This window comes from Cetorhinus maximus, chromosome 19 (genome assembly GCF_964194155.1).
Source record: "Cetorhinus maximus chromosome 19, sCetMax3.hap1.1, whole genome shotgun sequence".
Lineage (NCBI taxonomy): Eukaryota > Metazoa > Chordata > Chondrichthyes > Lamniformes > Cetorhinidae > Cetorhinus > Cetorhinus maximus.
The window spans coordinates 52855326-52881618 of NC_135897.1; the positions used below are offsets into that span (position 1 = coordinate 52855326).

Below are 26293 nucleotides of genomic sequence, written 5' to 3' on the forward strand. Positions count from 1 at the left end.
GACGATATGGTGCGCAAACCCGAAATTGAGGCCTGCAGGTGAAATTATGACTTTGAAGTCTGCCATCATACTTAGTGCACTGAGGGGAAAATCCCTGTTTGCTGTGGACCAGACTTTGTTTGGAAGTTTTTGACTGAATTGACACTTTTTCCCTTGTGCAGAGATGTATAATTTAATTGATGGCTGTTCCCACCAGCTTTATGGTTCCATGTTTGTTGATCTCTGGTTTTTCTTAACGTATCTGAACTAAACTAATGAAGATTTATAGAAATGTTAAGAAACATTGAGTGCTGGTGACTGATAATTTAGCAATGTAATTTTGTAAAGTTTCTGCAAATAAAACTTTGGTGACCAACAAAAGCTGGAGGGAGAAATTATATTGATGCCATGCATAGTGAATAAAAATACTCTTTTGACTATGGGCCTTGCATTGTAATTTTGAGGTGCTTTAAATTAGGGTACCAAACTTTGTTTACAATAATGGCACATTTAACAAGAAACTGAAGTTAGTGGTTATTGCCATGCTTGAGTTGAATAAAACTGTAATTTAATCAATGTAATGAATGGATAACAGTTCGGATTAGTGCAGTAATGTTTCAGAATATCTATACTAATGATTTCGTTCTCCTGGATTAAATCCTGTCCTGTAGTTCTAAATCGAATACCAAAGATGTGCAACAAATGCAAAGGTTATTTTCCAATACATCACAGGCACAACTACAGCCTGGTTTATTTATGCAAATGAGGCATAGCAAATGTGTCAGCAGTAACAGCTAGGGCAGCCAGATGGTCCCAATTTGAATGAATTTGACTTGCAAATGATTCGTAAAATTTAATGCTTCACGTGTCTGTTCAAACACTGGATGGTTAATTACATTATAATTTCTTCTGGGAGCGTCGTGTTTGATTTTCTTTTTTATATTTTGTTTAGGTTTAATTCTGTTTAAAGACTTAAGCCTTAATTTTAATGCTACCCACCTCAGGGAGCTGTGCATGCAGGCATTTAAAATCATGTTTGATTATTTGGTGCAGCATTCCTCAACCATTCACACCAGTTGTCATATTAATGTGAATATTTTTCCGTTCAGACTAAGTTAGATGTAAAAGTAATGTCCATTGTCCAGACCTGCTTAGCATTTTAATCTAAAATTGAACCCCACCCTGTTGGACCCAGCAGGATTAGTGAGTAAGAGCTACTGAAGGTGTATGAAAGGGAGGAACATTTGGATGAGCAATCGCCAGCACCACCTGGGGCTGGGTCACTCAGAAGGCAGCATGTAATGGGGAAGCCATCCCCAGCGCATAGGCTCCAGAGACCAAGAGTAGCCTTTTTGAATCTCTGTGGAGCGGTTCAGGGTGAAGTTGTGTTCTCCAGAGTTACAACAGTGTTCCTGGAATAGGACTTGCTGCTTGTTGGAGCAGGGGTGGGTTGGGAGGGGGGGGTGCATGCTTAGTCAATGGCTCTCAAGGTAACCTTCAGCCCTGAATTTTCTTGCCACTGAATTCTCTCAGGCTGTTACAGGCGACATCAGCTGCATATCACAATAAAATGCTGCATTATGCAGGCGATTGAAACCTTTTTCAAGCTTGGCCCGTTAATTATGGAAGATGTGACAGTTGGTAGTTGAAAACTGAAAAATAAATTGCCTGCTTATTAGCAGCCTGAGGTTCACCTGATGTGATTTTCTGGTGAGCCTTGAAATGGGCAGTCAGTGCTCTCACCCAAAATGAGGGTCCTATGCCACACTGTGTAGCACCCTGTGTCATTTTTTTTGTGTACCAATGGTAAGATATGCTGTGTGCAAGCTCCGCCTGTTGGTACAACACACCAGGTGGCATAACCAGCAGCCTTTAAAAGGCAAGCTTGAGGTTGCTCAGCAAAAAGCACAGAATTTTTAGAATAGGTTTTGTGGGATCAAGAGGATAACAAGTGCTCCTCCTAACTTCACAAAAATCCTTCGGGCCACTGCCAACTAATCAATATCAGGACCCACACCACGGAAGAGTCATTAGATTCTCTTGACCTCTTCCGCCACCCAGCGAGTTACTGGCAACTCGCCCAAAATAGTTAAATGAGCCCTGACCATGAAAATGAGAAGGGCCCCATGGTGTAGTGTAGACCCTGCCATTGTAGTGTAGACCCTATCATTGTAGTGTAACCCCTGCCATTGTAGTGTAGACCCTGTCATTACACACCCAGGGCAGAAATTTCCCCCCATCGGGGGGGTTGTGTGGGGGCGGGTGTGAACCCGATCGGCGCGTTGCCATTTTACGTGGGTGGGCCAATTAAGGCCCGCCCAGCATGACGCGCACCCAGAAGCGCTGAGTGCTCCCTGTGCGGTGGGGGGTGGGGTTGGATTCCCTGAGTCGGGAGTGCGCTCTTTCACGTATGTGCGCGAAAGAGTGCAGAAATCTCCCTGAGGCACAGAGATGCCTCGGAGATTAGTTGAAGGTTTAAAAATTTAAATGAAGAAAAGAAAATATTTTAAGACATGCCCTCATGTGACAGTGTCACATGAGCTGGGACATGTCAATGAATTTTTTCAAAATTTTTAATTTAATTAATAAACCCTTCATGAAACCTCATCTTGCCCGGGGATGAGGTTTCATGAAAAATGTGAAAGCCGCCTGAGCTCTTCACCTGCCCGCCAACCTTAAGATTGGACGGGCAGCATTCTTAACAACTTTAATTACTTTCCTAAGGGCCTTAATAGGCCTTTGACAGTTCAGCAGGCATGTAGCGAACTCGGCTGCATGCCCGCAAAACTAACAATCTAATTGACGCGCGATGACCTTGGGATGCACGCCCGATGTCACCGTGCTTCATTTTATGCGTCGGTGAGTGGGCCCTGCCTCCGCTTGCTGGCCCCAAAATTCTTCCCCCAATGTCTGCCCAGGTGAAAATCACCTAATTCACTCTGTTCCTATTTTTCTCTTGCTCTCTTGTTTCTTTTTCTGATTTTACTTGTTCGTGCTTAATTGTTCCACTCCTGTTTCCATTTCTTTCCATCTTTTGGCTCTGATTTGTGCCAAATCCAATGTCTATGCCTTCAGTCATAGAGCCTTTGGTCAGGGCCTTGTCAGGTTGCTGCACTATTATGTTACATCAAAAACAGTTGCTGTTGCTCTCACTGATACTGCATTACTGATTTAAATTTGTACTCTACTTCAGTCTGAACATGTAGAACTTGAACATGTCCTGCCATTTCTTTGGAGTGAAAAACTGCAGATTTATGACCACAGTTCAACAAGGAGTGAGGTTCTAATCAGGAGGAAGTGCTGAATGTAGGGAAGGAGATGCAACAAGAAATTAATGTGGCCTCACATCTCTTCACATCATTTGGTTGTCAAATTTGAATTGACAATGGCAGAGGCCTGGAAGGGATCAGGTGGACTACTGCTCCTCTTGCAATGAAAAATGGTGTATTTTTATTTCCTTTATTCATTCTTGGGATGTGGACATCACTGGCAAGCTCAGCATTTGTTCCCCATCCCTAATTGCCCTTGAGCGGCTTGCTAGGCCCTTTCAGAGGGCAGTTAAGAGTCAACCATTGTGATAAAGGCAAAATACTGCGGACTCTGGTAATCTGAAACAAAAACAAAAAGTGCTGGAGAAACTCAGCAGGCCTGACAGCATCTGTGGAGAGAAAGACAGAGTTAACGTTTTGAGTTTGTATGACTCTTCAGAGCTCTGAGAAGAGTCAAATGGACTCAAAACGTTAACTCTGTCTTTCTCTCCACAGGTGCTGTCAGACCTGCTGAGTTTTTCCAGCACTTTTTGTTTTTGTGTCAACCATTGTGGGTCTGGAGTCACATGTAGGCCAGACCGGGTAAGGACGGCAAATTTCCTCCCATTAAGGACATTCGTAAACCAGATTGATTTTTACAACAATCGATGATCGTTTCATGGTCAACGTTACTGAGGCTAACTTTCAATTCCAGATTTATTCATTGAATTCAAATTCTACCAGCTGCGATGGTGGACCTTGAACCTATGTGCCCATAAAATGATGAGACCCTTGCATTGAAGGAAAAAAGTCAGAAATAATGTATACATATTTTTGCATTCCTTTTGTGGAGGTAAATGTTAAAGCCCATTCTTAATATGTAAATGACTAAGGTTTAGACAACGATCGACCAGTAGGCAAGGCAGTTCAGGTGCTTGAGTCTCAATCTACTGCACTGAAGTATCACAGGAATGTAGGAACAGGTGTAAGCCATTCAACCACCTGAGCCTCTTCCACCATTCAGTTAGATTATGGCTGATCTGTATCTCCACTCATTTACCTTCCTTTGTTTCATGCTGCTGAAATTTGATAAAATAACAAGTTTTTGACACTGTTTTCTTAATTGCAGCCTCACCCACAAGGGATGATGCCCAGAATGTTTAAAGCTTTAGTTGGAAAAGGACATCCAGAATTTTCATCAAATCGACAGCAGGATGCGCTAGAATTCTTCATGCACTTGATCAACCTTGTAACTGTAAGTCACTAACTGGTAACAATAACTTGTCCTTTCCTCAGTTTCAAACATTGATTCTAGTAGGTTTGATATGGATGCTCCCAGCTCTCTTCCTGATGGATTGCTGTATTAAACAAAGAAAGAATAGGATCTGTTACTGGGTAACATAATGTCAATAATATAATAGCAAAATACAGCGGATGCTGGCAATCTGGAATAAGAACAGAAAATGCTGGAAAAAGTCAGCAGGTCTGGCAGCATCTGTGAAGAGAGAAACAGAGTTAATGTTTCAAGTCCGATATTAATCTTTATCAGAACAAATAATGTCAACTTTATCTGTAATGCACCACTGCTTTTAGTTCAGTTTCCATTCGGTAATTCAGTCTTGAACCTTTGTTCCATTAAATCTTCTGGAAACTGGAGCTCAAACAAACTTCCAATCTCATATAAAGTGTGGTTCATCTGTTCCACATTGTTTTTATTGGGCTTTCAGCTCCTTATTGTGATCTTCCAACATTTCTTGGAAAAACATTCAAATGAAAAGCATTTTGATTTAAAATTAACCTTCAAAGCATGCCCCTTGATCTTGGACACAACATGTAATTGAAATGGAACACACCACTTGGATAAGATGTAAACTATTTTGAAGAATAAACAGCATTATTTTCTTTAAAAAGAAAGAACAATTATACCCTAATGTTTTATAGACCATATAAATGCACAATAAAGACAAATCCATTTGAATAAAACAAACACGTTTCAGTTGCCACACTTGAGTTCTTCAAGGCTCTCATGTGATATAAAATGGCATAAGTATCTTGGGCTGTCTTTCAAAAATTTAACCTGCTTGTCTGCATATATTCTGGGAATAACTTCACACCATTGCAATATTGGTTTTTCAGTCTTACCATTCTGTCTTCTGTTTGGCAGATAAAATGTTGTTCTCCGAAATATTAATCTAAACAGTTTTTTTTAAAGAAGTGAATCTAAATATTTACCAATAAATTTAATTGGAGAAGCATGGATTAATTAGGGCAACCAATGGAGATTCATTAAAGGCTGATTAATCTGATTGAGTTCTTTGATGAAGTAACAGAGAGGGTTAATCAAAGAAAGTGAGTTGTTGCAGAGATGGACTTTCAAAAGGGATTTGATATAGTACCGCATAACAGCTTATTTGTAAAATAGAAGCACATTAAATGAGTGGTGGTAACTCGGGAACGTACTTGTCGTAGGTATAAGAGAGAGAGAGAGAGCAAAATCATCTGTTCCTGCCTGCAGTGGGAATTGTGGCAGGTGGGGAAGCAACATTTGGCAGGAGGCCAAAAATCAGTTTCCCTACGGTGGGAAATTAGTTTGGAATCTTGTTCTTCTGACTTTCATGGCGGTTTAAAGGCAGGTCAGGTGTCCCACAGAATTATGTTTGGGAACCCATTTGCATCTCATGAATGCTCATTGAAAGGCCAACACACCAGAATCTTGCTCCCCTTCCAAATTAAGTGCCCCACTAGCAGGAATTTAGAATGTTCACATAAGTGGTGTGCACTTGGTAAAGGTAGACTTCTTCCTGGACATTGAAGTCAGTAGATACTGCTTTTGCCTTATTTTTACACTGTCACTGAGAGATATTGGTTGCCTGTAGCACAAGTTGTGCCAAGGCTGGGCACAGGGGTGGGGTGAGACCAAGGGAGGACTAGTGGGGGGTGAGTCAAAGAGCAGAGTGGAAGAGTGAATGAGTTTTTTTTTTGTTATGTATAAATGACCTGGACTTGAGTATAAGGAATACAATTTTAAATTTGCAGATGATCCAAAACTTGGCAACCTAGTAGAAGACTTCAGGAGAACGTAGACAGACTGATGAAGTGGGAAGAGACGTGGTAGATGTAATGTGAATAAGTCAGAAATGATGTACTTTGGGAGGAACACAAGGGAAAGCAGTAAAATCTAAATGGCTAAGATAAAAGCAAAATATTGTGAAATCTGGAAATCTGAAACAAGAACAGAAAATGCTGGAAAAACCCAGCAAGTCTAACAGCATCTGTGGAGAGAAAGACAGAGTTAACATTTCGAGTCCGTATGAAGAAGAGTCATAAGGATTCGAAACGTTAACTCTGTCTTTCTCTCCACAGATGCTGTTAGACTCGCTGGGTTTTTCCAGCATTTTCTGTTTTTGTTTAAAATCTAAATAGTGCTATTTTGAAGGGGATGCCAAGAACAAAGGGACTTGGGGTTGCGGGAATGCATATTCATAAATGTTTGAAGGTAGTGAGTTGACAATGTAGTTAAGGAAGCAGATGAGATACTTCACTTCTTAAAAAGAAGGAAATCATTTACAAATCAAGTGCTAGACCTTAGTTTAACTAACGTGTACAGTTCTGGGAACCACATTTTCAGAAGGATGTCAAAGCCTTGGAGAGGCTGCAGAAAAGGTTTACCAGGATGTTACCAGGAAGGAAGAAATTTAGTTATGTGGAGAGATTAGAGAAGCTGGGATTGTTCTCCTGAGAGCAGAGAAAGTTTACCAGAAGCCTAATAGAGATATTCAAAATTGAGTATTTTCATAGAGGAAGTAGGAAGAAATTGTTTCCTTTGGCAGATGGGCTAGTAATCAGTAGTCATAGGTGTAAAGTAATTAGCAAAAGAATTAGAGGGGAAATTAGGAGACTTTAATTCCAGAGTAGGTTAAAATCTGGAGGGGTGGTGGAAACAGATTCCATAGGAAAATTCAAAAGAGGATTTAACATGTATTTGAAAAGGACTAATTTGCAGGATCATGGGGAAAAAGCTGAGATGTAGAACTAAATTGGACAGCTCTTTCAAAGCTGGCACAGCATGATGGACTGAACGGCCTCCTGTGCTGTAAGATTCTATAATTCTACTTTAAAAAAAAAATCTGTAAAGTTGGATTAAGAATCTCCTTCCATTTAGATGCGCTGCTGACTCTTGAGAAAATAAGCTTCTTAATTCAATGGTCTTATGAACTCCTGTGCATCCTAGAGAAACAGCAATGGCTCAGATGATCCCAGTGAAGTCTTTCGTTTTATGGTAGAAGACCGGGTCCAGTGTTGCCAGTCCAGGAAAGTCAAGTACAAACAGAGAGTCGACTATATCATGCAACTTCCTGTTGTCCTAGAGGCTGCTAGTAACAAAGGTATATATATCCTGATGCTTATGACAAGCTTAGGGGACCCCATAGGTAAACTAGAGGGACTGTAAACAATTGAAGGGTTCCCTACTCACTGAACTCATATGTGCTGAAGAATTTACTAACTGTTACGTTTTGTTTTTGAAAAAATCTGGAACAATATTATTTTGGTTATTTTTTTTTAAGAAGACATATAATGATTTAAAACTGGAATAAATTTGAAATAAAGCTTCAAATTGATTTTTTTTATATGAACATTTTTTAACGTAGGTCTGATTTCTGAGCATGATAGCAAATATGAAGAATTGCTTTATTTATGTCTGTGCAATAACTTGTCTTAGACTAAACAGAACTGCAGAATACTGTATTGTGTAATGTAGTCATCTTGTGTACTGATTGTGGGATGACGATGGGATTAATCATGTTCAGTGGCTCCATAACTTGAATTCATGCTATTCCATAACTGACCACTGAAAGAATTGCAAAAACCGCACCAGTGACTTTCCTTTATGCCAGTACATTTTGCCTGTTTCCCTGTGGGCAGTACTGGGCTCCTCCTCTCACAGCCCAACTAACATCCTCCACTCAATGTGGAGGAACAAGAACACAACAATTGTCGTACCCCTTCTGTAATTCAAAACACCTTAACAAAGCGGGCCACTGCTGGTCATGACTTTATACTACAAAGATCCAGTTGTGGCAGAAAACATCATACAGTCACAGTATTTCCTACGTGCATACATGCAGAATGGTACAATAGTTTATTATTATAGCTGAAGGTGCACAACTTTGAGAGAGCTTATCTTGAAACTCGTTTATGCTCATGGAATTGGATGACATTAGAAGTGCTTCAGACTAAATCCTTAATTCTAAGGGGGATACCTCTAGTTATTATGTAAGTATTAAATAACATTATCTGTGAATGTTTTATAGTTTATAATTTTTCAGTACAATTTAAAAGAGTCATAATGCTGTTCCCCAGAGGAACTTCTGGCATATGAAATGCGGAGGAGAGAGGCTGAGATAGCAAAGAGGACTTTACGAGAAGTTGTCCGTGCCAAGGTTCCATTCAGTGCCTGTCTTCAAGCTTTTCAAGAGCCAGAAAACGTCATTGACTTCTGGAGCAGTGCACTCCAAGCAAAGTCGGCAGCAATAAAGTAAGTTGGCTGTTGGTAGGTTTTACTATTGGTTCTCATTTATGAAGCAGCAGATCTGCTATGCCGAAGGCAATGCAACGAAACAGTCACTGGTCATACTTGTACGTGAACAATGTAAATATATTTTCCAGTTCATATCCAACAGATAATTCTTTATCACGCAGTTCTCACAGACTGGTTTGACTGTAACACAGTATTGATGAAGGTCATAGGTATTGTTCCTCTTACCTGTGTAATTACTTGCAAATGAAAAATAACCCCTAGCGTTGTTTGTCCAGAAGAAATGTTTCTTCCAGAAAGCGAGGAGAACTAAGACTTTGGTGTAATTTTGGCCCCTAAAAACAGTTGGGTTTGGGTCAGGTGGGAGCCCATTGTAAAAAAATTCAAACATGAACGACTCCAGTTCCAGTTTTAATAGAGGCAGGGCAGGGGTGGGCAACCAGCCTGCTCTCGTGAAATGGATCCCTCATTTAAATATTTTAATGAGACCGTGTGCCTAAGATTCTGGGCCAGATTTTCCCTTTTGAGTCGGGAATCATGTGTTGGGCTATTTTCCTGGGCTACATTCCCGCCTTCTGTATAAACCTGCAAGCACCTGCAAGATTCCCCCCGGGGAGTCAGGGTTGAGCTGGACTTGGGGTCGCTGCCTCCAGAGAAAGATCAGAGATGGGGATGGAGGCGGGGGAATGCCAAGGCCAGTAGGTTAGAAGGCCCACCTCTGTTCACTGAGATGTTGGCCCAGTTCTATTCATGACTGTTAGGCCCCCCATGTCCCATCCATGCCCCCTCATATCACCCTTGCCCCCTTCCTACCCCCATTCCCCCTCCATGCCCTCCATGTATCCTTCATGCCTTCCCCATGCACCCTTCATATCCCCCCATCATACATCCTCCATATCCACTTCCCCAGTATCCACCATGGACAGAACCCCTGAGCCATGTAATAAAACTGATAAGTCTTTGAAGTGCTCATGAAATCACCAAAATAAACAATCATCCATTCAAACTCCACTTGAAAAGAATTGCTCCTCTTCAGAACTTATAAAACTGCCAGTCCAACACACAGCTATTCAAACTCTACTTGAAAAAAACTTACCCCTCTTAAATGCTCATAAATCAGTGAAAATAAATAAACAGCCATTCGAAAACCACTTCAAACAAACATAATCCATTTAAATGGTCATAAAACGTCAAACAAGCATAACTCAGTCCCCTTGACAGCTCTGTTAACAACCCCTGCAGAATCTATTACTGGGGTTTAAAACTCAGCCCAAATATTCATAATGAAATTCCATTGCACAACTGTATAAGCAAACCTTCCAGAGCTGAATACTATAGAGCCTTTGAAATTGACTAAAGAGGTTACTAACCAACTGTTCAGATTTTTCAAAGGCTCAACAAATGATAAATAAATGTAAAAATCAAAGCACAAGATCCAGATGACACATTAATATCTAATTCTCAATACTTTTGAATGCATAAGAGCCCTTTATCCACTGAAGAAAATACCCTAATGCATCTGAACACTTACACAATGTTGGTCAGTTTAATGGTCACTTACATTTTAAGGACAGAGCGCTATGATCAATCACTGCATTCAAAACATACTTATCAAGCAGCAATAATTATTGCATGTGAAGTTGGCAACATCTTTTAAATTTAGCTATTAAAGGTTGACAACTCCACAACAGGCTTCCCTCAAGGTTCAGGAACTGACTGACCTAGCGTGTTGCACACAGGCTTCAGGAATACACCCAATTTGCTGAAGATCTGAAACTCTGGGAAATTCAAAATTGAGACAGGCGTTTGAAAAATTGTACTTGATGTCACTTTGAGTGCACGTCAGGTCATTCTGCACCAGCCAAAATGCTGGCCTGCAGGGATCAGATGGGAAATTTAAATTTATGGTCCACCCCGCCTAAGTTTTCGGCTGCCCGATGTGGGTTTGCCCAGCGTTGGGACAGCAAAATGTGTCCCTTTATCTGGATTTCAGCTTTAAAACTGACTTGTCAACTTTCCTGGGCCTCAGGAATCTCAGCAGCTTAAGGGAGGCTACATGGAGTGGCTAAGTGCCTTACCAGCACTCTCAGTGGGCCTGGAATAGGAGGAGTGTTTCCCCTGCCCCGGGCCTGCCAAGCTACCTTGTTAACCTCCTGAATGATCCACCCACAGCTCGTAATCTGATGTTCTCCACTCCCCCACTGTGATTGGTTTCACACCCCCTTTATAACTATAAACATAATTATCTCTATTTTATCACCGCAACATTTTTGTAGAATGCCAGTAATTATTTTATACACCGACCACCTCAGCATTCTCTTTGCATTTCCTGTATTCTTTCCATCCTCACCCGCACCAACTTTCTTCCTGGCCTGTGATCTCTATGGTGCCTCCCTGACCCACAATCTCTCCCTCCCTCCTGTTTTCTCCCTGGCTGCAGCCTGGTGGGGCAGACCTAGCCACCCGGCAAACAGCTAATTTCACAATCTAGTTGGCTGTGGCCAGAAAACGGGTTCCAAAAATTGTAATCAGGTCGCACCATTAAATTCATCGAAATTGTCACTAAACTTTGCCACCCGCCTCCCTATTAATATTGGGACCTTTCTGTCTGTTGTGGAATAGTGCGTCTCTTCTTTTGCTGAGGGAAAGCAACATGGAAAGAAATAACTGCCAGGAGAAGGCAGCAAGTTGTTTTTGTGTTCTTGTTCTTGTGGTGAGCATAAATCTCTTTGAACAGCTTTCTCCATATTTTTCTCCAGAAATATACAAGCCAGATTAAGAATAAAATGCATCTGACTTTGGTCTTTTAAATTTCCTTGACATCCAGAGGTAAGGCACTTCCTCTGTGGATGCACTCTGAAGATAAAGCTGCCAGTTCAGTACAAAACAATGGCATACATAAATATTGACACTGAAAATAACTTCAGCAGTATGAGGTCACAGTTTAGGAAACTACTACTATACCAGCGTTATATGTCTGAACGCAGGTACTCTTTTGGGAGGAGGGCCCTTTGTAATGTTTATTAAAAATCTATATCACTGGTGTGTGTGTGTGTGTGGTGATGACCACTGACTTGGATAGTTTGGCGGACATAGTTTGGTTTACAAATTGAGAATGATAACTTATGAGGACATACTTTAATACACCTGTATCTACCTGAAAGATAGAGGATTAGAGGAGTAAAAGGAGTAATTTATAATGACATGCTGATAGTTTTCTCTTACAGCTTTTGTTCTTCAGATGCAATTATTTGTTTTCACCTTTTTATGTTTATCTCAATTTACCATATAATTTTTTCCCTGGAGATATATTTGTCTCCATGTTTGTCTTGTAGACAAACATGTGGTCATTGAAATGTTGAAACCTCCACCAGCTTTGCTCTGAAGTATTTTATTAGGGCCTGTGTCGTAATTAAGCATGTTTAGCCAATGAAGATTGACCTACTTGGACCAGGAAGGTTTCTACGTTAGCTCAGGCTTTCTACATTAATCTGCCCATGTGCTAAATCCTTAGGTTCCAGTCAGTTTCAAATGGGTAATGATGGTGAATGCACTTGGTATCTTTAATTTCATTTAAGGTGGATCAGCTTCATAAAACAGAAGCTGCTGCTGTGAGCATGTGTGAAACCAAAACAAATTATTGTAGGCTGCACTTCAGTGTTAAGTTTTTAACAGTTTACTTTAGCCTGACGTTCTGTACATTATTTCACTTATCTCTTTTTAAATTTGGGTAAAAATTGGAGTTTCACAGCATCAGGTTCATGGCTTGTACAAAATAGGAAATTTTGGTTACAAATATGACATTCAAATTTCTGTAAAAAATGTCATAAAATTTTGTTTAACAGCATTAAGTGACTTTAAAAATATGTTAACCTGTGATGAGATTTAAAACTGAAAAGTATTTTTTTTAATTTACAGAACAATCCACTTTGCTTCATTTCCTGAATATTTGGTTATTCAAATAAAGAAATTTACTTTCGGTATAGACTGGGTACCAAAGAAACTAGGTAAGCTCCCAGAAATCTGTAATATTTAGAACAGTCCAGTTATATTTTTATGAAGATATTGATTTTGTACTTAAAGGAATATCACAGTGGAGCTGCCCTGATAGCTAAGTGGATGAACATACTGCATATTGTAGTACTGGAAGGTCCTAGGTTCAGTCTTGGTTTGCATTAAGAGGTGATCTCTATCATAAGAAAGTAAAGACCATTACAATTGCTTTCACTATCCTCCTGCCCTGGAGGTGAATGGCTTGCTGGGCCATTTCGGAGGACATTTAAGAATCAACCACATTGCTGTGGGTCTGGAGTCACATATAGGCCAGATCAAGTAAGGACAGCAGATTTCTTTCCCGAAAGGATGTTAAACCAGATGGGCTTTTATGGCAACCTGTTTCATGGTCACCATTACCGAGACTAACTTAAAGCACAGTAAGTTAAGATTATAGAATTTAAGTTCTACTGCATTAACCTGTGATCACATTTATATAGATGCGTTAGGTGACAGTGGCACCTATATATAAAATGCATATCAAATTATAAAAAGAATCAGGAAAATAGACCTTTTTACATCTGTTTAGAATATAATTTAACAACAGTGATAACCACATATGACTGTGCTGTCTTTCACGCGTTGCCACCAGGAAGAAAAGTGAAATATTCTGGTTTTAACCACCAACTATTGTTAGTTGTTGCTATTTAGTTCACTTGAACTTGAACAAAATGACTGGTTCTTTCAAATCATTTACCCCATAAAGCATATCATAAAGCATATCGATTGTCGTAAAAACCTATCTGGTTCACTGATGCCCTTTAGGGAAGGAAATCTGTCCTTACCTGGTCTGGCCTACATGTGACTTCAGACCCACAGCAATGTGGTTGACTCTTAAACGTTGCCTGAACAAGTACAGTTAGGGATGGGCAATAAATGCTGGCCAAGCCAGCGACGCCACATCCCATGAACGAATATATTTTTAAAATCACACCACAACAGTAGCTCTCTATATTGTGCTTCAGATGTCTCCATAGATATGCCAGATCTCCTAGATGTCTCCCACCTGAGAGCAACAGGTTTACAGCCAGGAGAAGAGGAACTTCCTGATATTTCCCCACCCATCATCATGCCTGATCGACCCGAAGGTAACTCATTCTATAACAACTTTTTAAATCCTTCTAATAGCAAATGTTTTCTCATGTTTTATAATTTATTTACATTTTTGTGAAAGAGATTTACATGCATTTTTGCAGCAAGGATTATTATCATCTTGGACAAAACACAGTACCAACTAAAACAATTTGATGTAATGTTTTTCTTTACTCTTGTAATATAAAGAAGGCTTGACAGGTGACATTTGAATTCAATTTCATCACGTTAAAAATTGCAATAAATTCTTAATCCCAAGGGCAGGTTTTACAGGTATTGGGTTTTATAAGATAAAACAATTCTGGAACTGCATATTAGAAAATGGATGAACACTAAATGTGCTATGAAACCATTCCCATGAATATAAGTTCTATTTTTAAGAAGAATCTACTAATGAATACAGAAAAGACAACAGAAGATTCAAACCCAGATGTGGAACTACAGCACAGGTATCAACAAAAAATATAATGATCTTGATTATTTAGGGCTAAGAAAGCTGATACTGATCTTAAAGAAATCTGATCTTAAAGAAATCTGTTATAACCAGTGTCACGTTCCAGTATATTATGAGCTTTCCATCTATACTTTATATTTTTAAAAACCATAAAAACTACGAAAAGATGGCCTCCTGAGGATCACCTGACATGTCTTGTGGATTAAAACACTTCCTTGTCTCGAGAGGGAACACAAAGAACTTTCCAGACTGAAGTTGACTCGATGTCTTTTTCTGAAATTAATTCAAAAGGGTAATTTAAAATTGAATGGGTCATTCAGATACAAAGACACTAGCTGTCTCAAACTTGCAAGGTATGTAAATCATCACACAGGATGTATAATCAACCCTGCGACCCACCTTATTTGGAAAAGGACTTTGGACTTGTAACAGAACACGTGGTGAGGCAGCCATTTTGTTGCCTGCTTTTAAAGCAGCAGGAAGCTATTCTGCAGACAGATTTTATCAGACAGTCATCAAACCACCTGCAGGTTAACTAAGCAGCCAAGGTAATAAAAAAATCTACCTTTAAAGCGGGAGAGAGACTTTCCACCCCCAATTCCAGCTTCAGGTTCACCTGAGAAACAACCTCCTGGAAAGTCAAGAGGCTTCACAGCTTATTGAAAATCTACTGATTTACAAGACCTTCACTTCAACCAAAGCATCAACTCATCTAAGAAACTACAGGCCTGCTAGGAAAGAGACAGAGACAATCATAAATTGTAATTTTATTGCTTTTTCCCTCATCTGTATTTAATCTTTGTGCGCATGATAGTGTGGGTAAGCCGAGTGAGTGAGACATTGCCTTTTTTTAAACCTCCGGGGCAAGTGTGTGATAACAAATAACCTTACTAACTTTTAACTTCACTCTTAAACTTACTGCTGGAATTATTTAAATTTGGACAATCACTCTGAGGGTAAGAAAACACAAACCTCTCACATACAAAACACAATGTTCACAGGCAGTAAGGAGGCCCATAAAATCTGTCCGTGACACCAGTATTAAAACTCATTCTACAGACACTTTTATTTTTTCCAAGATTTTTGCAGGAGCAACACTTTACTTAGAGCAAAGAAATAAACCTGATATCAAGAGGTGGCATAGATGTTTGAAATACAATGAAATATGGTTTCAGTGGACACTAATTATTTGAGGTACAGTACTGCTAGTCGCTTTATATTTAAAGCATCTTCTGATGGAAACTTTGGAGTCGTTTGCTGCCTGAACCTTATGTTAGGCTTTCCTCATCTCCTCGCCTGCCAAAGTCCTGGCTGTCTGTCTGAAAAATATGCCAATTTCTGGAGAACCGAGCTTATGCAACAGTTGGGGATAGAGTTCCCGCTTTGGTTGCTAATGACAATCTGGACATACATTACAGCCAAAATTGTGCCTGTTTTGAGAAGTAGTTACTTTCTCGAGATTCCCCTCAAATTTATTTTCATATTGCGAATGCAAAATCTCCCATGAACCAGAGCTTTAAAACATAATTCTGAAAAATAATTTGCTTTAAAAAGTGTTTCTTGATATTTTTAAGAGCGGTATCTTGGTGCAGTTTGACTAATAGTACTGAAGGTGTGCTTATCACCAAAAATAAAATTCCCTATAATATTGTATTTAGAAGAATGAGAGGTAATCTCATTGGACTTCTTGGAGGCCTTGACAGGGCAGACGCTGAGAGGCTGTTTCCTTTGACTGAAGAGTCTAGAATCATGCGTCGTAGTCTCATGATAAGGGGTCAGCTATTTAAAACTGAGATGTGGGAGAAATTTCCTCACTCAAGAGGCTTATGAATCTTTAGAATTCTCTGCCTTAAAGGGCTGTGGATGTTCAGTTGCTGAATATATTCAATACAGAGATTGATATGTTTCTGGACTTTAAGGGAATCAAGTGAATCAAAGGATGTGGAGGTGGGGTGGGAAAGTGGAGTTGGAAGTGGAAGATCAACCGTGACCTTATTAAATGGTGGAGCAGCTCGAGGGGCTGTGTGGCCTAATCCTGCTTTGTTTTCTTGTGTATTTATTTAAGCGTTGTTACAGTATCAATCCACCACCTTTGAATAATCCAATTGAAAATTACTGAAAATTATGCTAAAAAAATTATACAGAGCCATTTGCTAGTTATATTCAGGTACAGCAGTCATTATCTAAGTAAATTAAGAAAAACACATTCAAAAGATTTTAAATGGTCCCTATTAGTGTCATTGTGCCTAAAGAACAGCTTTATTTTTAGAGCTGGCCAGCAAACAAGTGCAATTAGCAGGAAACCCCAGCAGTGTTTAACTAATTCTGGGACTGTGGCCAGTTTTGTGAGCTAATGCAATGCTTTTAAGCTCAAAAAAATCAGAGAAGCTCCATTTGTGTTGAATGTAATTTGCCCATAAATTGCCGCGATCCTTTGTGAGGGTTATACCAATTTCAGATGAATTGCTTCGATAAAACCAACTGAGTGCAAACTGATCTACCCTTTGATATTTATTACTAAAAGATAAACCATACACTTATGGAGTGCCTTTCACATAATAAACATTCCAAGTTGCTTCACAGTTGGGGATGAGGTCTGAGCCAGTGTAGGAGAGAATCCAGATGGCAAGCTTGCAGAGACAGGTTTTAAGAGAGGTGTGGAGAGATGTAGCAAGGCAGAAGGATTCAAAGATCCAAAACAATTGAAGGCTGTACCCTGATGGTGGAGCAGAAAGGATTGTATTGGAGACCAGATTTGGAAGATTGTATGCGGAACATGGATTGACATTGTAGACAAATTTATAAATTAGGAATTTGAAGTCATTGCTCTGAAGCGTGTGAAACCAATGGAGGTTATCAAGGACAGGATTTATAGGTGAGTGGAATTTTGTGTGGGATAAGGTGTAGATGACAGAGCTTTAGATGAACTGGAGTTAATAAAGGCTGTCAAGAAGAATGGTGGACAAGTTGAGTCTAGTGTTGACAAAGGCATGAATGAGGGTTTCAGTGGAGGTAGAGTTGGAGAAGTGTGATGTTTTGAAAATAAAAAGTAAATAGTTTTGGTAAGAAATGAGTATGAGGTGTGCAGCTCAGCTGGGGTTGACCTGGACACTGAGGTTCCACACCGTTGGGTTAGGCTTGAGCATCTGTTCAGGAAGTGGGGCGATTCCAGGCATTGATGTACAGAGTTTCAGAGGAAGCCTAAACACAGTAACTTTGGAGTTGTCAAAATTAAACTACAAAATATTCTGGCTCATCTATGAATTGATATATGCATAGGCAGTTGGACAGCACAACAACAGTCCTATTAATAACAAGTTATATTTACTGAGTGCAATTAATGTAATAATATGTCCCAAGGTACTTCGCAGGAGTGTTATAAAACAAAACATGACACCAAGCCACATTAGAAGATATTAGGTCAGATGACCAAAAGCTTGGTTAAAGAGATAGGTTTTAAGAAGTGTCTTAAAGCAGGAGAGAGAGGTCTGGGGAGGAATTTCAAAGCTTAGAGCCTGTACAGTTGAAGGCATGGCCACCAATTGTAGAACAGTTAATTCAGGGATGGTCAAGAGGCCAGAGTTAGTGGAACACAGATGTCTTGGAGGTTGTCGGGCTGTAGGAGAGCACTGAGATAGGAAGGGACAAGACTGCTGAAGGGCTTAAAAACAAGGATGAGAGTTTTAAAATTGAGGTATTGCTTGACCTAGAGCCAGTGTGGATGAGTGAGCACAGGGGTGATGGGTGAACGGGACTTATGTGAGGTAGGACACAGGCAGCAGAATTTTGGATGACCTCAAGTTTACTTAGGATAGAGCATGGATGGCTGGCCAGAAGTGTGTTGGAATAGTCAATAGACCTGGATGAGGTCTGTCAGTAGCAAATGAGCTGAAGCAAGGGCAGAACCAGGCAATGTTATGGAAATGGAAATAGGTGGCCTTAGTAATGGTTTGGATATGTAGTTAAATATGGGGTTGAATATGACACCAAGGTAGCAAGCAGTCTGGTTGAGCCTCAGCCAGTTGCCAGGAAGAGGGATGAAATCAGTGATTAGGGGTTGGAACTTTAGCTGAAGACAATGGCTTCTTTCTTTGCAATATTTAATTGGAGAAAATTTCTGCTTATTCATTATTGATGTCAAACAAGCAACATGAGAAATCAGAGACAGTAGAGGGGATAGGATAGGTGTTTGTTGGGTAGAGTTGGGTGTCATCAGCGTAGATGTGGAAACTGATGTTGTGCTTTGAGATCATGTCACTGATGGGCAGCATGTAGTTGGGAAATAGGAGGGGGCATAAGGTAGATTCTTGAGGGACACCAGAGATATCTTGCGGGAGCTGGAAGAGACGCCATTGCAGGAGTTTCTCTGGTTATAATTAGATAGATAAGAATTGAACCAGGTGAGTGCAGTCCATCCAGCTGGACGACAGTGGAAGGACACTAGAGAATGGCCTGGTCAATGATGTCAATGGCTGCAGACAGGACAAGGCAGGAGAGTTTACCTTTGTTACAGTCACATAGAGCTGTTTTGGTACTATGGTATGGGTGGAAACCTCATTGGAGGGAGTTCCAGGAAAGATGGGCACAGACTTAGAACTGACAACAAATTTAAGGACCTTGGAGGGGAAAGGGAGGTTGGAGATGGTGAAGTAATTTGTAAGGATCGAGGGGTTGTGTTTTTTTAAGGAGAGGGATGATGATGATTTGAAGGAGAGGGAGACTGTACCTGAGGAGAGAGAACTGCTAACAATATCAGCTAACATGGGAGCCAAAAAGGGAAGTTGGGTGCTTAGCAGTTTAGTAGGAATAGGGTTGAGGGAGCAGCACGGGTCTCATGGACAAGATGATCTCTGAGAGTGCATGAGGAGAGCTAGGAAGGAAACTATAGAAGGATGCAGAGAGGTAGGAGGGAACCTGGAGAAGGATGCAAGTTCAGGGCTAGGGCAGAGGTGGGGGGATCCTTGGAGGAAGTTTGGTCTGCTGGGCTAGAGGAAAGGAAGGCAGTGGCAAATGCAGCTTATCAGACAGCCTCATTCTTGGTGACAAAGAAGTCCAGAAGCTTGTTGGATGTGAGGGTGGAGAAGACAGAGGAGAGAGGTTTATGAAGTTGGTTTGCAGTAGAGATAAGAAGCCAGGACGATTCTGGGAAAGTGAGCAGTTTTGGCAGACAAAGCAGGACCCATGTAGTTCAGGAGATCTGGTGGTGAATGGATAAACCAGCTGTCCAACATATCCATTCAAGCCTGCAACCCTTGGACTTGATATGAAGAAGTCCGCATAATCGTGAAAAACTGACCATGATTCAGAATTCAATATTTAATAAAAAAGACAAGAGCCAAAACATTGGCAGTGAGTAATTGTACCTTAGTTGATGCTTTCTTTATCGATCAACATTGTTTCTTTTATTTTATCTTTTTTGGCATCTTTTATGAAATATTCTAATTTAGTCAAAGTTGTGGAGTGGCTGAAAGACTTATGGTATTTTTTTTGTTAGCATAATAACACCAAGAATTTTACATAGACCATTTAATGTTTTAACTACAGTGAAGTTGCTACTTCTGATGTGGTCATGCGATCCTGGAAAGAATATCCAATTACACATATATTTTTTACTAGAAACAGTCACCACACATTCAATCCCACCCACTAAAAGAATGTGTATTGTCGATTTTAGAAGCTTGGTTGTCAGTTTATACTTTCTAATACAAGCCACATTGTTAGAAAGACACAAAATGAACATCATGGTAATTTTTTAACTCCATGAAATGTAGTAAACTGCTCTTTGAGTAAATAAAATGCAAGGGCATCATAGGATTTGTGAGATACAGAGAACTGAAATTAAAACAAATACCTTGCCAGAAATGGTATGAAAATTACAATAGATTATTTCTGTGTAGATGAAAACGCCACGCTTTTTCACTAAGTGGGTGATGTAAAATCATACAGAATGAACCCGGTTACTGATCGTTAGGAACTAGTTCTGTGAATAATCTCTTTTTAATTAACACTGAGAATTCCTCATTAGTGCACTTTATCATAGTAACTATCAGTAAATTATAAAGTTAAAGCAGTGAGTTCATGAGGTATCAATAGAACTGTGATTTTAATAATTCCTATGGGTTCTGTAGCTCCCTGCACATTTGTGAAAATACCAATAATTTTTTCCACTGTTATTTCCTGCTATATCAAAACCCTCAGTTCTTTGGCATACAAGTGACGGCAACTTTGGATGATTGATTCATTTTTAAACTACCCTCGTCTTATACACATTTTCCCTCCACTTTTTCAATGTTCTCATGTTACAAGGACCAAGAGACAGCTTTGTTCCAGACCTCTGATGATGATGCTCCTTAAGCAACTATGAGATTTTTAAAATTTGTTCATGGGATGTGGGCGTGACTGACGATTTATTGCCCATCCTAATTGACCTTGAGAAGGTGGTAGTGAGCCGCCTTCTTGAACTCTGCAGTCTGTGTGGTGTAGGTACATCCACAGTGCTGTTCGGGAGAGAGTTCCAGGATTTTGACCCAGCGACAGTGAAGGAACAGCGATATATTTCCAAGTCAGGATGGTGTGTGGCTTGGAGGGGAACTTGGAAGTGGTGGTGTTCCCATGCATTTGCTACCCTTGTCCTTCTAGGTGGTAGAGGTCACGGGTTTGGAAGGTGCTGTTGAAGGAGCTTTGGTGAGTTGGTGCGGTGTATCTAGGAGATGGTACACACTGCTGCTACTGGTGGATGAGATGTCAATCAAGCAGGCTGCTTTGTCCTGGATGTTGTTGAGTTTCTTGAGTGTTGTTGGAGCTGCATTCATCCAGGCAAGTGGAGAGTACTCCATCACACTCCTTGTGCCTTGCAGATGGTGGCCAAGCTTTGGGGAGCCAGGAGGCAAATTACTCTCCACAGAATTCCCAGCTTATGACCTGTTCTTGTAGCCACAGTATTAATATGGCCAGTCTAGTTCAGTTTCCGGTCAACGGTAGCCCTTAGGATCTTGATAGTGGGGGATTCAGCAATGGTAATGCCATTGAATGTCAAGGGGAGTTGATTAGATTCTCTCTTGTTAGTGATGGTCATTACCTGGCACTTATTTGTCATGAATGTTGCTTGCCACTTTTCAGCCTAAGACTGAATGTTGTCCAGGTCTTGCTGCATATGGACACGGACTTCTTCAATATCCGAGGAATTGAGAATGGTGCTGAACGTTGTGCAATCATCAGTGAACATCCCCACTTCTGACCTTATGATGGAAGGAAGGTCATTGATGAAGCAGCTGAAGATGGTTGGGCCTAGGACACTATCCTGAGGAACTCCTGCAGTGTTGTCCTGAAACTGAGATGATTGACCTTCACCAATCGTAACCATCTTCTTTGTGCTAGGTCTGACTCCAACCAGTGGAGAGTTTTCCCCCTGATTCCCATTGAATCCAGTTTTGCTAGGGCTCCTTGATGCCACACTCGGTCAAACGCGGCCTTGATGTCAAGGGCAGTCACTCTCACCTCAACTCGGGAGTTCAGCTCTTTTGTCCATGTTTGAACCAAGGCTGTAATGAGGTCAGGAGCTGAGTGGCCCTGGCAGAACCCAAACTGAGCATTAGTGAGCAGATTATTGCTGAGTATGTGCCGGTTGTTAGCACTATCGATGAAGCCTGCCATCATTTTGATCAATCATCTGATGATTGAGAGTAGACTGATGGGGCGGTAATTGGCCAGGTTGGATTTGTTCTGCTTTTTGTGGGCAGGACATACCTGGGCAATTTTCCACATAACCGGGTAGATGCCAGTGTTGTAGCTGTTCCGGCTACGGGCGCGGCAAATTCTGGAGCACAAGTCTTCAGTACTATTGCCAGGATATTGTCAGGGCCCATAGCCTTTGCAGTATCCAGTGCCTTCAGCCGTTTCTTGATATCACGTGGAGCAAATCGAATTGGCTGAAAACTGGCATCTGTGATGCTGGGGACCTCCAGAGGAGGCTGAGGTGGGTCATCCATTTGGCACTTGTAGCTGAAGATGGCTTTCTTGTAGTCTCTCTATGCCAACTTTTGTCTGCACTTTCACTTTTCCTTGTCCTTCTTTTCCCCTCACTGTCACTTTATGTCTCCCAGCCCCTAAATCTCTTTTTCCACCCCCACAATCTATTTCTGTGCGCCCGTCAGTATCTGTTCAATCTTTACTCCGTGGTGAGAAGGTGAAACACACTGCCTTATGGAGCGGTTGAGGCAAATACCATGGATCCATTTAAGGGGAAGCTAGGCATGAGGAAAGAAAGATATATTGATAGAACGAGATGAAGTACTGAAGTATTTGAGGAGAATAAACTCAACACAGACCTCTGGGTTGGAATTGCCTGTTCCCGTGCTGTAAAATTCTATGCAATTTTTTTTCTATGGAATCTCTCTTACTTCCCCTAATCTCAGTCTTTTTCTCTCTCTCATTCTCTGTTGGTATAGGGAGCACTGCCAGTAGACAAGAATGTCCCAGAATGGGCCGCAGGTCAAACAACCACTGCAGGCCCATGTGTTCAGTGCCCAGGAGAAACTTTCTTCGACGGAGCAGTTGTGGGGGTGTGGTTGGTGGTGTGCGTTGGGAGATGGGGAAAGGTTAGGGAGGCAGTGTCAGAGATCAGAGGCCCCAGAACAGGCCCAAGTAACAGAGGTAAACAGTAGCAGTGACAGTGACATTGAAAAAAGGCACAGGTAGGGGGCACTGCTCTTTTTCCCTGGGACAGGAGTCCAAGAGTACCCCCTGGGGACCAAGTAACTATTGGGTTGGGGAGTAGGCAAAAAATTTTCATGGACAAGTCTCCGTGAGGCATATTTTCTGTGTCAAAGGCACAGTCATTGTTTGACACCTCAAAACATGACTTCTACAATGCTCTCCTCATGCCTCCAATTTACTTATGCTCCAACGTGTCTAATATTCTCCTCCCCTATTCCCAGCAAGCATTAGGCTTCACTCACCTAAACCTCAGTCCTTACCAATCCCCAAAGCCACTTTTTCTCAGTGCATCATATTTAAAATCCTCATTCTCATTTAATGCCCAACCCTGGCTTTGTCCAATCTTACTTTTAGAGCCTCCTCTAGCCTAATGTCCTAGCCAACAGTTGTACTGTGGCCTCATGTGCATCCTCTCTGCCATCATTGGAGGCAAGGCCTTCTGCCATGTTGATTTTGACCCCTGAAACTCTCTCCCTAAACCCCTCCACTTTGCTACTTCACTTCCTCATTTAAAAGCCTCCTTTTAAAATTTATGCCTTAAACCATGTTTTTGGCTATCTCTCTAAACTATTCTATTGCTCAACATCTGTTTTTCCATTCTGAAGCACTTGTGCACATTTTCTCGATTAAAGGCATTTATGTATGCATATTATTCTTCGAGTATTTTAGCTATCCTAGGTTTCTATAAAGTTGCGCATTTTCTTAATATTGTTTTCAAGAGCTTGCCGTTGACTCAGTGAGTAACTACCATCAGGTATAGTGTTGATTTATATAAACCAGGGAGATCCAAGATTCAATCCCCAGAGCTTGCAGCGTTATCTGATCTCAGTCAGGCAACAATTGGGGCCAGGGTACCATTGGATTGGTAATGAGGGAGATTTGCAGTGGTTGTTGCTCTTGATGTTAGGGAACAAGTTTTGCTTGCGGCAATGCTGTATGAGGGCAGGATTAGGTTGAAGTTTGATGCCACTTGTGTGAAGTGCTGTGGAGTACCTTCTGCCTGTGGACTCAAAAATCAGTCAGTGTTTTTGAGGAAATTGAAAGGGAGGAGATTAAAGCTGATGGAAAACGGAGGTAAAATAATGATTTGTTTTTATCTTTCAGGCAGTCTGCTGAACCATTACATGGAGTGTATGTATCAGTTTCACTCTCCTATTTTAGAAAATGTACTTCTGATTTTATTTTAGCCAATTAAAGGACTGTTCTCTGCTTTAACCCCTACGTTTCAATTTTCATAAAAACTGCCTTCATGTTTCTATTTAAAAAATAATTCCTATAGATGTGTAGTATGTTTTATGCTTCGAATCTTAAAGCATACTATTACTTTAAACCAGTTTGCAAAGCCCTAATGCCAGGTTGACCTCTCCTTACAATAATAATGAGGAATGTGTATAACCAAACAATTTTTCCCGTGGATGTAATTCTAGTCCAGGTATAATTTGTATATTAGTTGATCTTACTTGCAGACCTTGCCTGGTTTATAAATGCTCATACTCTACAAATGATCAGCACAGATCTTTCAATCAATATGCATCAAACTACTATGTGGAGAGATTCTTACATGCATGTGCAGACATTTGGCTTTCCTGCCATTTTCTATCTAAATAGCACTCCCTGAAAGCACAAAGTTTGCTTCTGTATCCATTGTCCATTTTTGTTCCTTTTTTTTTTACAGCTCCTGAAATTGATGAATCAGCAGTGATGCAGTTGGCTGAGATGGGTTTTCCACTAGAGGCATGTCGGAAAGCAGTGTACTACACAGGAAACTTGGGGGCTGAGCTGGCCTTTAACTGGATCATAGCACACATGGAAGAACCTGGTAAGCTTAGAAGCCAGATAGCCAATACGTGAGTACAAATTATTCAAGGTTTTCTGACGAAATGCCTAATAGTGAATTCAATTTAAACTTTTCAGTGAGATGCTTAGTATTGCTGAATACTCAGGGAGTATTCACAGCTACCAAGAATAAAACTAAAATGGGCTGGTGTGAAATATCTAGTCATCTTCTCAGAATGAGGCAATGTTAATATAAGTATCTGTTTTGCTGGTTTTAGGGAAAAGCAGCTGCCCACAGTTATGTTATGTAGTTGATCACTACTCCCCCAGGAGTTTGTGCTCTTTGGGATCTTGCTCCATATTTTAAATTACAATTGTATATTTTCTGAAAGGATTTTTATAAACAGCGTTAAAGTATAACGTGAGGACCAAAATGCCACCATTTACAGTTACAGAGGATGTTTCAGTGGTTTGTATCTGTTGCAAAGCTATCATTAGCTTAGAAGATGGACTCTGCACTATTAAAATTGTAAACCTCATAAGTGAGGATAGGTTCTTAAATCGAAAAAGCGTTTGCTTATATTTCGTTTTTACAATGAAACTTCCCTGCCCCCATTAGATTTTGCTGAGCCACTATCACTATCAGGATATAATGAGGTGAGCCATAATGAGGTTGGTCTAGCAGGAGGGGCCTCTTCAATGGAAAACCAACCACCAGAAGAGATTGTTGCCATCATTGCATCAATGGGATTTCCTAGGAACCAGGCCATCCATGCATTGAAAGCAACTGTAAGTCTGAATTCCCATCATATTTTCACAGCAAACTATTTAACACAATTGGTGTCAATCCTTGTGTAAATGTGTAATCTGAGATTGCTGATGTGCCTAAAATGTTAAATATTCAATAATCTTGTAAAACAAAGTCCTCCATGAAAAATGGCAATTGTGTTAAAGGATTAGTTCCTATTCATGCGTAAACATCTGTGTTTTAAGTAGTTGGCTCGGTCAGTAAATGAGAGTTGATGTGACATTTAGCCATGTAGACCATCCTGCTGTCCATCTGGAGTAGGTACACCCACAGTGTTGTGCGAAAGGGAGTTTCAGGTTTTTGACCCAGTTACAATGAAGCAACAGAATATAATTTCAAGTCAGGTAGCTTGGCAGTGAACTTGCAGGGGGTGGTGTTCCCATGTGTCTGTTGTCCTTGTGCTTCTAGGTGGTAGAGGTCGTGGGTATGGAAGGTATTGTCAAAGGAGAGTTGCTGCAGTGCATCTTGTACATGGAACACACTGTTGACATTATATGCTGATGGTAGAGGGAGTGAATGTTTAAGGTGGTGGATGGGGTGCCAATCAAGTGGGTTGCTTTGTCCTGGATGGTATTGAGCTTTTTGAGTGTTGTTGGAGCTGTACTCATCCAGGCAAGTGGAAAGTGCTCCTC

General features: G+C 40.7%; 1 protein-coding gene across 2 annotated transcripts in view; it reads left to right on the forward strand.

The window, feature by feature from the left end:
* Positions 1 to 26293, forward strand: part of usp13 (ubiquitin specific peptidase 13) — a 105904-nt gene that overhangs the window by 67804 nt on the left and 11807 nt on the right. The window contains exons 11-18 of one of the 2 annotated variants that reach the window (XM_078563856.1): positions 4357 to 4482; positions 7459 to 7612; positions 8589 to 8763; positions 12682 to 12770; positions 13782 to 13904; positions 24182 to 24208; positions 24753 to 24896; positions 25473 to 25642. In XM_078563856.1, coding sequence (XP_078419982.1) covers positions 4357 to 4482; positions 7459 to 7612; positions 8589 to 8763; positions 12682 to 12770; positions 13782 to 13904; positions 24182 to 24208; positions 24753 to 24896; positions 25473 to 25642 — 1008 coding nt within the window. The remainder of the gene's footprint in view (positions 1 to 4356; positions 4483 to 7458; positions 7613 to 8588; positions 8764 to 12681; positions 12771 to 13781; positions 13905 to 24181; positions 24209 to 24752; positions 24897 to 25472; positions 25643 to 26293) is intronic. The other variant, XM_078563857.1, reaches the window with a different exon arrangement.